Source organism: Dendrobates tinctorius, unplaced genomic scaffold (genome assembly GCF_039654945.1).
Source record: "Dendrobates tinctorius isolate UK_male_01 unplaced genomic scaffold, ASM3965494v1 ptg000151l, whole genome shotgun sequence".
NCBI classification, from domain to species: domain Eukaryota; kingdom Metazoa; phylum Chordata; class Amphibia; order Anura; family Dendrobatidae; genus Dendrobates; species Dendrobates tinctorius.
Genome location: NW_027361818.1, coordinates 7,724,620 through 7,738,906, shown reverse-complemented (window position 1 = coordinate 7,738,906; position 14,287 = coordinate 7,724,620). Strand labels below are relative to the sequence as shown.

The 14,287-nt window shown below is 51.1% G+C and overlaps 1 protein-coding gene across 1 annotated transcript in view; it reads left to right on the top strand.

Annotated features, from left to right (window-relative positions):
• Positions 1 to 14,287, top strand: part of DNAH2 (dynein axonemal heavy chain 2) — a 149,895-nt gene that overhangs the window by 25,765 nt on the left and 109,843 nt on the right. The window contains exons 2-3 of the mRNA XM_073547053.1: positions 11,468 to 11,598; positions 11,683 to 11,738. Coding sequence (XP_073403154.1) covers positions 11,484 to 11,598; positions 11,683 to 11,738 — 171 coding nt within the window. The 5' untranslated portion in view covers positions 11,468 to 11,483. The remainder of the gene's footprint in view (positions 1 to 11,467; positions 11,599 to 11,682; positions 11,739 to 14,287) is intronic.

Here is a 14,287-nt window from a genome sequence, read left to right as displayed (position 1 = left end):
CCCGGCTGTGAGGTCACACGTCTCCTGTATACAGCTCATATATACACCGGCTGTGAGGTCACACGTCTCCTGTATACAGCGCGTATATACTCCGGCTGTGAGGTCACACGTCTCCTCTATACAGCTCGTATATACCCCGGCTGTGAGGTCACACGTCTCCTGTATACAGCGTGTATATACCCCGGGTGTGAGGTCACACGTCTCCTGTATACAGCGTGTATATACCCCGGCTGTGAGGTCACACGTCTCCTGTATACAGCGCGTATATACCCCGTCTGTGAGGTCACACGTCTTCTGTATACAGCGCGTATATACCCCAGCTGTGAGGTCACACGTCTCCTCTATACAGCTCGTATATAACCCGGCTGTGAGGTCACACGTCTCCTGTATACAGCTCGTATATACCCCGGCTGTGAGGTCACACGTCTCCTGTATACAGCGTGTATATACCCCAGCTGTGAGGTCACACGTCTCCTGTATACAGCGTGTATATACACCGGCTGTGAGGTCACACGTCTCCTGTATACAGCTCGTATATACCCCAGGTGTGAGGTCACACGTCTCCTGTATATGGCGTGTATATACACCAGCTGTGAGGTCACACGTCTCCTGTATACAGCGTGTATATACCCAGCTGTGAGGTCACACGTCTCCTGTATACAGCGTGTATATACACCGGCTGTGAGGTCACACGTCTCCTGTATACAGCGTGTATATACCCCGTCTGTGAGGTCAAACGTCTCCTCTATACAGCTCGTATATACACCGGCTGTGAGGTCACACGTCTCCTGTATACAGCTCGTATATACCCCGGCTGTGAGGTCACACGTCTCCTGTATAAAGCTCGTATATACCCCGGCTGTGAGGTCACACGTCTCCTGTATACAGCTCGTATATACACCGGCTGTGAGGTCACACGTCTCCTGTATACAGCGTGTATATACCCCGGCTGTGAGGTCACACGTCTCCTGTATACAGCTTGTATATAACCCGGCTGTGAGGTCACACGTCTCCTCTATACAGCTCGTATATACCCCGGCTGTGAGGTCACACGTCTCCTGTATACAGCTCATATATACACCGGCTGTGAGGTCACACGTCTCCTGTATACAGCGCGTATATACTCCGGCTGTGAGGTCACACGTCTCCTCTATACAGCTCGTATATACCCCGGCTGTGAGGTCACACGTCTCCTGTATACAGCGTGTATATACCCCGGGTGTGAGGTCACACGTCTCCTGTATATAGCGTGTATATACCCCGGCTGTGAGGTCACACGTCTCCTGTATACAGCGCGTATATACCCCGTCTGTGAGGTCACACGTCTCCTGTATACAGCTCGTATATACCCCGGCTGTGAGGTCACACGTCTCCTGTATACAGCGTGTATATACCCCAGCTGTGAGGTCACACGTCTCCTGTATACAGCGTGTATATACACCGGCTGTGAGGTCACACGTCTCCTGTATACAGCTCGTATATACCCCAGGTGTGAGGTCACACGTCTCCTGTATATGGCGTGTATATACTCCAGCTGTGAGGTCACACGTCTCCTGTATACAGCGTGTATATACCCAGCTGTGAGGTCACACGTCTCCTGTATACAGCGTGTATATACACCGGCTGTGAGGTCACACGTCTCCTGTATACAGCTTGTATATACCCCGTCTGTGAGGTCAAACGTCTCCTCTATACAGCTCGTATATACACCGGCTGTGAGGTCACACGTCTCCTGTATACAGCTCGTATATACCCCGGCTGTGAGGTCACACGTCTCCTGTATAAAGCTCGTATATACCCCGGCTGTGAGGTCACACGTCTCCTGTATACAGCTCGTATATACACCGGCTGTGAGGTCACACGTCTCCTGTATACAGCGCGTATATGCACTGGCTGTGAGGTCACACGTCTCCTGTCTACAGCTCCTATATACACCGGCTGTGAGGTCACACGTCTCCTGTATACAGCGCGTATATACACCGGCTGTGAGGTCACACGTCTCCTGTATACAGCGCGTATATACACCGGCTGTGAGGTCACACGTCTCCTGTATACAGCTCGTATATACCCCGGCTGTGAGGTCACACGTCTCCTGTATACAGCGTGCATATACCCCGGCTGTGAGGTCACACGTCTCCTGTATACAGCGTGTATATACCCCGGCTGTGAGGTCACACGTGTCCTGTATACAGCGCGAATATACACCGTCTGTGAGGTCACACGTCTCCTGTATACAGCGTGTATATACACCGTCTGTGAGGTCACACGTCTCCTGTATACAGCTCGTATATACCCCGGCTGTGAGGTCACACGTCTCCTGTATACAGCGTGTATATACACCGGCTGTGAGGTCACACGTCTCCTGTATACAGCGCGTATATACACCGGCTGTGAGGTCACACGTCTCCTGTATACATCGTGTATATACCCCGGCTGTGAGGTCACACGTCTCCTGTCTACAGCTCCTATATACACCGGCTATGAGGTCACACGTCTCCTGTATACAGCGCGTATATACACCCTCTGTGAGGTCACACGTCTCCTGTATAGCGCGTATATATACACCGGCTGTGAGGTCACACGTCTCCTGTATACTGCGCATATATACACCGGCTGTGAGGTCACACGTCTACTGTACAGCTCGTATATACGCCGGCTGTGAGGTCACACGGCTCCTGTACAGCTAGTATATACGCCGGCTTTGAGGTCACACTGCTCCTGTACAGCTCGTATATACGCCGGCTGTGAGGTCACACGGCTCCTGTATGCAGCGTGTATATACGCCGGCTGTGAGGTCACACGTCCCCTGTATACAGCGCGTATATACACCGGCTGTGAGGTCACACGTCCCCTGTATACAGAGCGTATATACGCCGGCTGTGAGGTCACACGTCCCCTGTATACAGCGCGAATATACACCGGCTGTGAGGTCACACGTCTCCTGTATACAACGTGTATATACCCCGGCTGTGAGGTCACACGTCTCCTGTATACAACGTATATATACACCGGCTGTGAGGTCAGACGTCTACTGTATACAGCGTGTGTATACCCCGTCTGTGAGGTCACACGTCTCCTGTATACATCGTGTATATACCCCGTCTGTGAGGTCACACGTCTCCTGTATAGCGCGTATATATACACCGGCTGTGAGGTCACACGTCTCCTGTATACTGCGCATATATACACCGGCTGTGAGGTCACACGTCTCCTGTACAGCTCGTATATACGCCGGCTGTGAGGTCACACGGCTCCTGTACAGCTAGTATATACGCCGGCTTTGAGGTCACACTGCTCCTGTACAGCTCGTATATACGCCGGCTGTGAGGTCACAAGGCTCCTGTATGCAGCGTGTATATACGCCGGCTGTGAGGTCACACGTCCCCTGTATACAGCGCGTATATACACCGGCTGTGAGGTCACACGTCCCCTGTATACAGAGCGTATATACGCCGGCTGTGAGGTCACACGTCCCCTGTATACAGCGCGAATATACACCGGCTGTGAGGTCACACGTCTCCTGTATACAGCTCGTATATACCCCGGCTGTGAGGTCACAAGTCTCCTGTATACAGCTCGTATATACACCGGCTGTGAGGTCACACGTCTCCTGTATACAGCTCGTATATACACCGGCTGTGAGGTCACACGTCTCCTGTATACAGCACGTATATACACCGGCTGTGAGGTCACACGTCTCCTGTATACAGCGCGTATATACACCGGCTGTGAGGTCATACATCTCCTGTATACAGCGCGTATATACACCGGCTGTGAGATCACACGTCTCCTGTATACAGCGTGTATATACCCCGGCTGTGAGGTCACACGTCTCCTGTATACAGCTCGTATATACCCCGGCTGTGAGGTCACACGTCTCCTGTATACAGCTCGTATATACCCCGGCTGTGAGGTCACACGTCTCCTGTATACAGCTCGTATATACAGCGGCTGTGAGGTCACACGTCTCCTGTATACAGCACGTATATACACCGGCTGTGAGGTCACACGTCTCCTGTATACAGCGCGTATATGCACCGGCTGTGAGGTCACACGTCTCCTGTCTACAGCTCCTATATACACCGGCTGTGAGGTCACACGTCTCCTGTATACAGCGTGTATATACACCGGCTGTGAGGTCACACGTCTCCTGTATACAGCGCGTATATACACCGGCTGTGAGGTCACACGTCTCCTGTATACAGCGTATATACACCGGCTGTGAGGTCACACGTCTCCTGTCTACAGCTCCTATATACACCGGCTATGAGGTCACACGTCTCCTGTATACAGCGTGTATATACACCCTCTGTGAGGTCACACGTCTACTGTATAGCGCGTATATACACCGTCTGTGAGGTCACACGTCTCCTGTATACAGCTCGTATATACCCCGGCTGTGAGGTCACACGTCTCCTGTATACAGCTCGTATATACCCCGGCTGTGAGGTCACACGTCTCCTGTATACAGCTCGTATATACACCGGCTGTGAGGTCACACGTCTCCTGTATACAGCACGTATATACACCGGCTGTGAGGTCACACGTCTCCTGTATACAGCGCGTATGTGCACCGGCTGTGAGGTCACACGTCTCCTGTCTACAGCTCCTATATACACCGGCTGTGAGGTCACACGTCTCCTGTATACAGCGTGTATATACACCGGCTGTGAGGTCACACGTCTCCTGTATACAGCGTATATACACCGGCTGTGAGGTCACACGTCTCCTGTCTACAGCTCCTATATACACCGGCTATGAGGTCACACGTCTCCTGTATACAGCGTGTATATACACCCTCTGTGAGGTCACACGTCTACTGTATAGCGCGTATATACACCGTCTGTGAGGTCACACGTCTCCTGTATACAGCTCGTATATACCCCGGCTGTGAGGTCACACGTCTCCTGTATACAGCTCGTATATACCCCGGCTGTGAGGTCACACGTCTCCTGTATACAGCTCGTATATACACCGGCTGTGAGGTCACACGTCTCCTGTATACAGCACGTATATACACCGGCTGTGAGGTCACACGTCTCCTGTATACAGCGTGTATATGCACCGGCTGTGAGGTCACACGTCTCCTGTCTACAGCTCCTATATACACCGGCTGTGAGGTCACACGTCTCCTGTATACAGCGTGTATATACACCGGCTGTGAGGTCACACGTCTCCTGTATACAGCGTATATACACCGGCTGTGAGGTCACACGTCTCCTGTCTACAGCTCCTATATACACCGTCTATGAGGTCACACGTCTCCTGTATACAGCGCGTATATACACCCTCTGTGAGGTCACACGTCTCCTGTATAGCGCGTATATACACCGTCTGTGAGGTCACACGTCTCCTGTATAGCGCATATATACACCGGCTGTGAGGTCACACGTCTCCTGTACAGCTCGTATATACGCCGGCTGTGAGGTCACACGTCTCCTGTACAGCTCGTATATACGCCGGCTGTGAGGTCACACGGCTCCTATACAGCGTGTATATACGCCGGCTGTGAGGTCACACGTCCCCTGTATACAGCGCGAATATGCGCCGGCTGTGAGTTCACACGTCTCCTGTATACAGCGTGTATATACACCGGCTGTGAGGTCACACGTCTCCTTTATACAGCGTGTATATACACCGGCTGTGAGGTCACACGTCTCCTGTATACAGCTCGTATATACCCCGGCTGTGAGGTCACACGTCTCCTTTATACAGCTCGTATATACCCCGGCTGTGAGGTCACACGTCTCCTGTATACAGCGTGTATATATCCCAGCTGTGAGGTCACACGTCTCCTGTATACAGCTCGTATATATCCCGGCTGTGAGGTCACACGTCTCCTGTATACATCTCGTATATATCCCGGCTGTGAGGTCACATGTCTCCTGTATACAGCTCGTATATACACCGGCTTTGAGGTCACACGTCTCCTGTATACTGCGCGTACATACACAGGTGTGGTGCATATCTGCTCTTGCTTGGTTTCTGTGAAACTTATCATATACTTCCGGTCTTGCGGGATATTCCTGGTTTATGGCGGGTCTTGCGGGATATTCCTGGTTTATGGCGGCTCTTGTGGGATGTTCCTGGTTTACGTTGGGTCTTGGGGAATGTTCCCGGTTTACGGCGCGTCTTGCCGGATGTTCCCGGTTTACGGCACTTCTTGCGGGATGTTTCTGGTTTACGGCGAATCTTGCGCATTGTTCCTGGTTTATGGCAGTTCTTGAGGGATGTTGCCGGGTTACATTGGGTCTTGCGGGATGTTCCCGGTTTACGGCGAGTCTTGCGGGATATTCCCAGTTTGCCTAGAAGAAGACCTAGTAAGGTCGAAACGCGTAGTCTGCACGCATAAAGCAGCAGTGTGCCCTTTTTTTCTTCTGACCCCCTGTATATATTTGGGTTTCTGCCACATGGAACTATTTTAAAAGATAAAAAATAAAATGGATTTTATGGCCAAGTAGGAAGCATCCACTGGAATTATTTGCTGGTTTTTGCTTCTATTGCAACATGGGTGTGCCTCTCCCATTACAACTCCATGCGGCTTCCTGGCAGTGAGCAGAACCACTAAGGACGTCTAACTGGGTGAGCTGGCTTTAATTTTTCTTGTTTGAATTCCCAGTTTACGGCGGCTTTTGCGAAATGTTTCCGGTTTACGACTGCTCTTGCGGGATGTTCTTGGTTTACGGCGGCTCTTGCGGGATGTTCCCGATTTACGGCGGCTCTTGCGGGATGTTCCCGGTTTACGGCGGCTCTTGCGGGATGTTCCCGATTTACGTTGGGTCTTGCAGGATTTTCCTGGTTTACGTTGGGCCTTGCGGGATGTTCCCGGTTTATCACCTGCTTTGCGGGATGTTCCCGATTTACGTTGGGTCTTGCGGGATGTTCCCGGTTTACGGCGGCTCTTGCGGGATGTTCCCGGTTTGCGTTGGGTCTTGCGGGATGTTACTGATTTACGTCGGGTCTTGTGGGATGTTCTCGGTTTACGTTGGGTCTTGCGGGATGTTCCTGGTTTATGACGTGTCTTGTGGGATGTTCCTGGTTTACGTTGGGTCTTGCAGGATGTTCCTGGTTTATGGCGGCTCTTGCGGAATGTTCCCGGTTTGCGGCTGGTCTTGCGGGATGTTCCCGGTTTACTTTGGGTCTTGCGAGATGTTACTGATTTACGACGGGTATAGCAGGTTGTTCCCGGTTTACGTTGGGTCTTGCGGGATGTTCCCAGTTTATGACGTGTCTTGCAGGATGTTACTGATTTACGGCGGGTATAGCAGGATGTTCCCGGTTTGCGGCGGCTCTTGCGGAATGTTCCTGTTTTACGTTGGGTCTTGCCGGATGTTCCCGGTTTACGATTGGGTCTTGCGGGATGTTCCCGGTTTACGTTGGGTCTCGCGGGATGTTCCCGGTTTACGTTGGGTCTTGCGGGATGTTCCCGGTTTACGTTGGGCCTTGTGGGATGTTCCCGGTTTATGACGTGTCTTGTGGGATGTTCCCGCTTTACGGCTGGTCTTGCGGGATGTTCCTGCTTTACGGCGGGTCTTACGGGATGTTCCCGATTTATGTTGGGTCTTGTGGGATGTTCCTAGTTTATGACGTGTCGTCTTGCGGGTTGTTCTCGGTTTACGGCGGGTCTTGAGGGATGTTCTTGGTTTACGGCGGGTCTTGCAGGATGTTCCCGGTTTACGTTGGGTCTTGCGGGATGTTCCCGGTTTACGTCGGGTCTTGTGGGATGTTCCCGGTCTAAAGTACGTCGGGTCTTGTGAGATGTTCCCGATTGCGTCGAGTCTTGTGGGATGTTCCTGGTTTGCGTCGGGTCTTGCGGGATGTTCCCGGTTTACGATCGGGTCTTGCGGGATGTTTCCGGTTTACGTCGGGTCTTTCTTGCGGGATGTTCATGGTTTACGTCGGGTCTTGTGGGATGTTCCCGGTTTGCATCCAGTCTTGCGGGATGTTCCCGGCATCTATGATAGAAGCTTTGGGAACACAGCAGCTTTGATGATGAGTTGTCCGGAGTCGCAGAGCATTGCAACTTTCTGCATATGGGTTTTTGGCCCCACAGAGCTCGCAGACCGTGCCGACAAAGGCAGAAAGCCCCTACAGCAGGCACGTGAGCGTCAGCGGTGTACCCTGGAGCAATAGGTGGAGACCCGGAGCGACTCATGGCGCTCCTCATATTGCAGCCTTCTCACCGCTCCGCCATCTTGTATAGTGTATAATTCGGGTGCACGGCAGGAGTAGTAGGGGGCACATAGTGTACTTATGGCTTATGCCTGTGTGCCGTCTCCTCACTGGTTAAGCCTCCGCCACTCTCCATAGAGGATAATGTCAGCTGTACCCACGTGGTATAATTCGCAGGCCCCTCGCGCTGCACTCTCCCATTACAGTAATTACTGCCATCTCTCTCCTCACCGCGCTCAGTGGGTCGCGGACGTTTTTCTGTAATTCTCGGGAACATTTCGCCACTAATGTTCAGGGCTGAAATCTCAGACTTTTATTTTTACCTACATTTATATGTTGATGTTTAAAGAGCGATAATGAAATAATAGTCATGAGAAGCGGCGAGCGAAAGAGCAGCCAGCCCTCCTCCGCACACACCTGCACTGAGCACGCAGCCGGGCAGTACCCTGGGATGCGGACTACAAGTCACAGCAACATTTTATAACAGTTGGCTCTTATGCAGTAATAGAAGCTTTATATGCTGTACAGGGAGGTCCTGGTGGATTTCTGGATATACACTACCAACAGGTGGCGCTGTACCAGGGAGGTCCTTGGGGGTTACTAGACATACACTACCAACAGGTGGCGCTGTACCAGGGAGGTCCTGGTGGATTCTGGACATACACTACCAACAGGTGGCGCTGTACCAGGGAGGTCCTTGGGGGTTACTAGACATACACTACCAACAGGTGGCGCTGTACCAGGGAGGTCCTTGGGGGTTACTAGACATACACTACCAACAGGTGGCGCTGTACCAGGGAGGTCCTTGGGGGTTACTAGACATACACTACCAACAGGTGGCGCTGTACCAGGGAGGTCCTTGTGGATTACTGGACATACACTACCAACAGGTGGCGCTGTACCAGGGAGGTCCTTGGGGGTTACTAGACATACATTACCAACAGGTGGCGCTGTACCAGTGTGGTCCTTGGTGCTAATAGACATACACTACAGAGGGTGGCGCTGTACCAGGAAAGTCCTTGTGGATTATTGGACATACACTACCAACAGGTGGCACAATACCAAGGAGGCACATGTGTGTCACTAGACATATATTACCTATAGGAGGCGCTGTGCTGACATCCACTGTGCCTGGAGTTGCCCTTTAGGCACGTACATGTATGGGAAGCATAGCGCCTTGTGTGCCCCTGCGCGCTCGTGTGTGGACACCGCTTGTCCTTGGCAGCACTTGCTTCTCTGCTCACATGGTGAATATCTGGGCACAGGCGGCAGCGTCCTGCGGTACGTGGGCTCACTGGCGAGTCCTGGCAGCTGCCACTCGGTCTGAGTCAGTGCTGGAAAATACACAGCAGCCCGAGCTGACAGGGGCTTATTTACCTCCTGTCCTGTCTGTGGGGGCGCAGAAACCATGCTCCGTTATTCCAGTTAACCCTTCCACTTCCAACAAGACATGTCACCCTGCGGGGGAGAGAGAAGACAGATAACCCAAGACCCAATGTATACTGGGTACACTCCCAAAAGAGCCATTGCATACTGGGACACCCCCAAAAGACCTGCTGTATATAGGGTCACCCCCCAATGACCCACCATATACCAGGACCATCCCCAAAAGACCTGCCTTATATAGGGTCACCCCTAAAAGACCCACCATATACCAGGAACACCCCCAAAAGACCTGCCTTATATAGGGTCACCCCTAAAAGACCCACCATATGCCAGGAACACCCCCCAAAAGACTTGCCGTATATAGGGTCACCCCCCCAAAGACCCACCATATACTATGAACATCCCCAAAAGACCTGCCGTATAAAGACCCTCCATATACCAGGGACACCCCCAAAAGACCCACCATATACCAGCAACACCCCCAAAAGACCTGCCGTATATAGGGTCACCTCCCCTAAATGACCCACCATATACCAGGAACACCCCCAAAAGACCTACTGTGTATAGGGTCAACCCCAAAAGACCCACCATATACCAGGAACACTACCAAAAGACCTGCCGTATTTAGGGTCACTGTGATGGTGTGATATGCTATGTGGATATCATTTTGTGTATATTTCTATTTTACTGATTTTCATGGTGTTTTTCTTGTATTGTATGTCTACAGCCTGACTGTATCTATGTCTCTTGATGACTCCCTGTAGTGTCTTAATCCCCCAGGCACCTTTGCCAGGTCTGGGAGGCCTGAAAACCACCCCAACCTGTCTGACTACTCCTGGACATAGGGAGGGGGCTGGAAAGGACAGGAGAGGGGAAGTCAGTTCATGTGTGGAGAACATCCTGTGAACATGGCACGTCAGAGAGAAAGGGAAGCGTATGGACTTTTTATCCTCTGTCTGCTGTATTTTTGGACTCTCCTCTCCCTGTCTTGGGATTGTTCACACTTCCCTCGCTCTGTTGATTGTGTGATACCGGAGAAGGACCCCGTGACAGTCACCCCCAAAAGACCCACCATATACATAGGGTCACCCCCAAAAGACCCACCATATACCAGGAACACCCCCTAAAAGACCTGCCGTATATAGGGTCACCCCCAAAAGACCCACCATATACCAGGAACACCCCCAAAAGACCTGCCATATATAGGGCCACCCCTCAAAAGACCCACCATATACCAGGGACATCCTAAAAAGACCTGCCATATATAGGGTCACCCCCAAAAGACCCACCATATACCAGGAACACCCCCAAAAGACCTGCCGTATATAGAGTCACCCCCCAAAAGACCCACCATATACCAGGAACACCCCCAAAGGACCTGCCGTATATAAGGATCTCCCCACATAAAGACCCACCATATACCAGCAACACCCCCAAAGGAACGTACCATATACAGGGACACCCCCCAAAGACCCACCATATAGCAGGAACGCCCCCAAAAGGCGTATACCGGGAACACCTCATAAGGCCCGCCATATCGGGCATGCTCTGCTCTGGCTTTTATCGCAGCTGCTGAGGATTTTCCGCTTGCCCATTTTTTCTGCTTACAAAGCGTCAGCATGAAAACCTGCCCGTCCCCCAGTAGATAATAACCCGCTTGCTGACAGGCGCCATTGTCACAGACAACGTGTATGTCTCTGCAGGGCGTAGTATATTAAAGGGTTGTCTCCTACTGGACTGCCTCATGAATGTCCCCAGGGTGCTACATATGTAATAAAGAATATATATTCTATATATACACTCGCTCACTCCCGTGTCCCACTGCTTATCGACAGTGTCACATGAGCGCTGCAGACCATCTGCACCTTTATTTCTATGTGAATGTGTAACATATCAATGCTTTCTCCAGGAGCCGTGTGTGAATCATGGCGGACGCAGACGTCCATGTGTCGCCTGAGCTGCCCTCTGTGGAAACTTCCGATCCCTCACCATGGAGAGAAGCAGACACCCGTCCGGAGAGCAGCACATGTGAGGAGCGCGGTAAGTCGTCATTACACACGTGTGTGATCTCCAGAATTCACTGTATGTGACATTTACATTGTTACCCCTCTCTTCTGCTCACAGATGACGCAGAACACATTCCGTTCTTATCTACGGCCGTCCAGGAACATCTAGATCTGGTAAGATCACGCTAGTGACCCACAGACGTGACGCAGGACACGAGAAGAGCACGAAGCAGTCACCAGCTTTAAATATGCCGAAGGGGGGCTGTGGGACGAGTTCGGGTGTCGGGACGGTGCGCGTGACATGTTCTGGTGTCGGGATGATGTACAGTATGTGACGAGTTCTGGTGTCGGGGATGGTGTACAGTATGTGACGTGTTCTTGTGTCGGGGACGATGTACAGTATGTGACATGTTCTTATGTCAGGGACGATGTAGAGTATGTGACGTGTTCTTATGTCGGGATGATGTACAGTATGTGATGTGTTCTTGTGTCGGGGACGATGTACAGTATGTGACATGTTCTTATGTCAGGGACGATGTAGAGTATGTGACGTGTTCTTATGTCGGGATGATGTACAGTATGTGATGTGTTCTGGTGTCGGGATGATGTATAGTATGTGACGTGTTCTTATGTCGGGGATGATGTAGAGTATGTGACGTGTTCTTATGTCGGGATGATGTACAGTATGTGACGTGTTCTGGTGTCGGGATGATGTACAGTATGTGACGTGTTCTTATGTCGGGGATGATGTACTGTATGTGACGTGTTCTTATGTCGGGATGATGTACAGTATGTGACGTGTTCTTATGTCGGGATGATGTACAGTATGTGACGTGTTCTTATGTCGGGATGATGTACAGTATGTGACGTGTTCTGGTGTCGGGATGATGTACAGTATGTGACGTGTTCTTATGTCGGGGATGATGTACTGTATGTGACGTGTTCTTATGTCGGGATGATGTACAGTATGTGACGTGTTCTTATGTCGGGATGATGTACAGTATGTGACGTGTTCTGGTGTCGGGATGATGTACAGTATGTGACGTGTTCTTATGTCGGGGATGATGTACTGTATGTGACGTGTTCTGGTGTCGGGATGATGTATAGTATGTGACGTGTTCCGGTGTCGGGTTGATGTACAGTATGTGACATGTTCCGGTGTCGGGGACGATGTAGAGTATGTGACGTGTTCTGGTGTCGGGATGATGTACAGTATGTGACGTGCTCTTAAGTCGGGGACGATGTAGAGTATGTGACGTGTTCTGGTGTCGGGATGAGGTACAGTATGTGACGTGTTCTTATGTCGGGGATGATGTATAGTATGTGACGTGTTCTGGTGTCGGGGATGATGTACACTATGTGACGTGTTCTGGTGTCGGGTTGATGTACAGTATGTGACGTGTTCTGGTGTCGGGATGATGTACAGTATGTGACGTGTTCCGTGTCGGGGATGATGTACAGTATGTGACGTGTTCTGGTGTCGGGATGATGTACAGTATGTGACGTGTTCCGGTGTCGGGGATGAAGTACAGTATGTGACGTGTTCCGGTATCGGGGACGATGTACAGTATGTGACGTGTTCTGGTGTCGGGGATGATGTACAGTATGTGACGTGTTCCGGTGTCGGGGATAATGTACAGTATGTGACGTGTTCTGGTGTCAGGGATAATGTATAGTATGTGACGTGTTCTGGTGTCGGGATGATGTACAGTATGTGACGTGTTCTGGTGTCGGGTTGATGTACAGTATGTGACGTGTTCTGGTGTCGGGATGATGTACAGTATGTGACGTGTTCCGTGTCGGGGATTATGTACAGTATGTGACGTGTTCTGGTGTCGGGGATGATGTATAGTATGTGACGTGTTCTGGTGTCGGGGATGATGTACAGTATGTGACGTGTTCCGGTATCGGGGACGATGTACAGTATGTGACGTGTTCTGGTGTCGGGGATGATGTACAGTATGTGACGTGTTCCGGTGTCGGGGATAATGTACAGTATGTGACGTGTTCTGGTGTCGGGGATGATGTATAGTATGTGACGTGTTCTGGTGTCGGGATGATGTACAGTATGTGACGTGTTCTGGTGTCGGGATGATGTACAGTATGTGACGTGTTCCGTGTCGGGGATGATGTACAGTATGTGACGTGTTCTGGTGTCGGGGATGATGTATAGTATGTGACGTGTTCCGGTGTCGGGGATGATGTACAGTATATGACGTGTTCCGGTGTCGGGGATGATGTACAGTATGTGACGTGTTCCGGTATCGGGGACGATGTACAGTATGTGACGTGTTCTGGTGTCGGGATGATGTACAGTATGTGACGTGTTCTGGTGTCGGGATGATGTACAGTATGTGACGTGTTCCGTGTCGGGGATGATGTACAGTATGTGACGTGTTCTGGTATTGGGGATGATGTACAGTATGTGACGTGTTCTTGTATTGGGGATGATGTATAGTATGTGACGTGTTCCGGTGTTGGGGATGATGTACAGTATGTGACGTGTTCTGGTGTCGGGGATGATGTATATTATGTGACGTGTTCTGGTGTTGGGGATGATGTATAGTATGTGACGTGTTCCGGTGTCGGGGATGATGTACAGTATGTGACGAGTTCTGGTGTCGGGGATGATGTATAGTATGTGACGTGTTCTGGTGTCGGGTTGATGTACAGTATGTGATGTGTTCTGGTGTTGGGGATGATGTATAGTATGTGACGTGTTG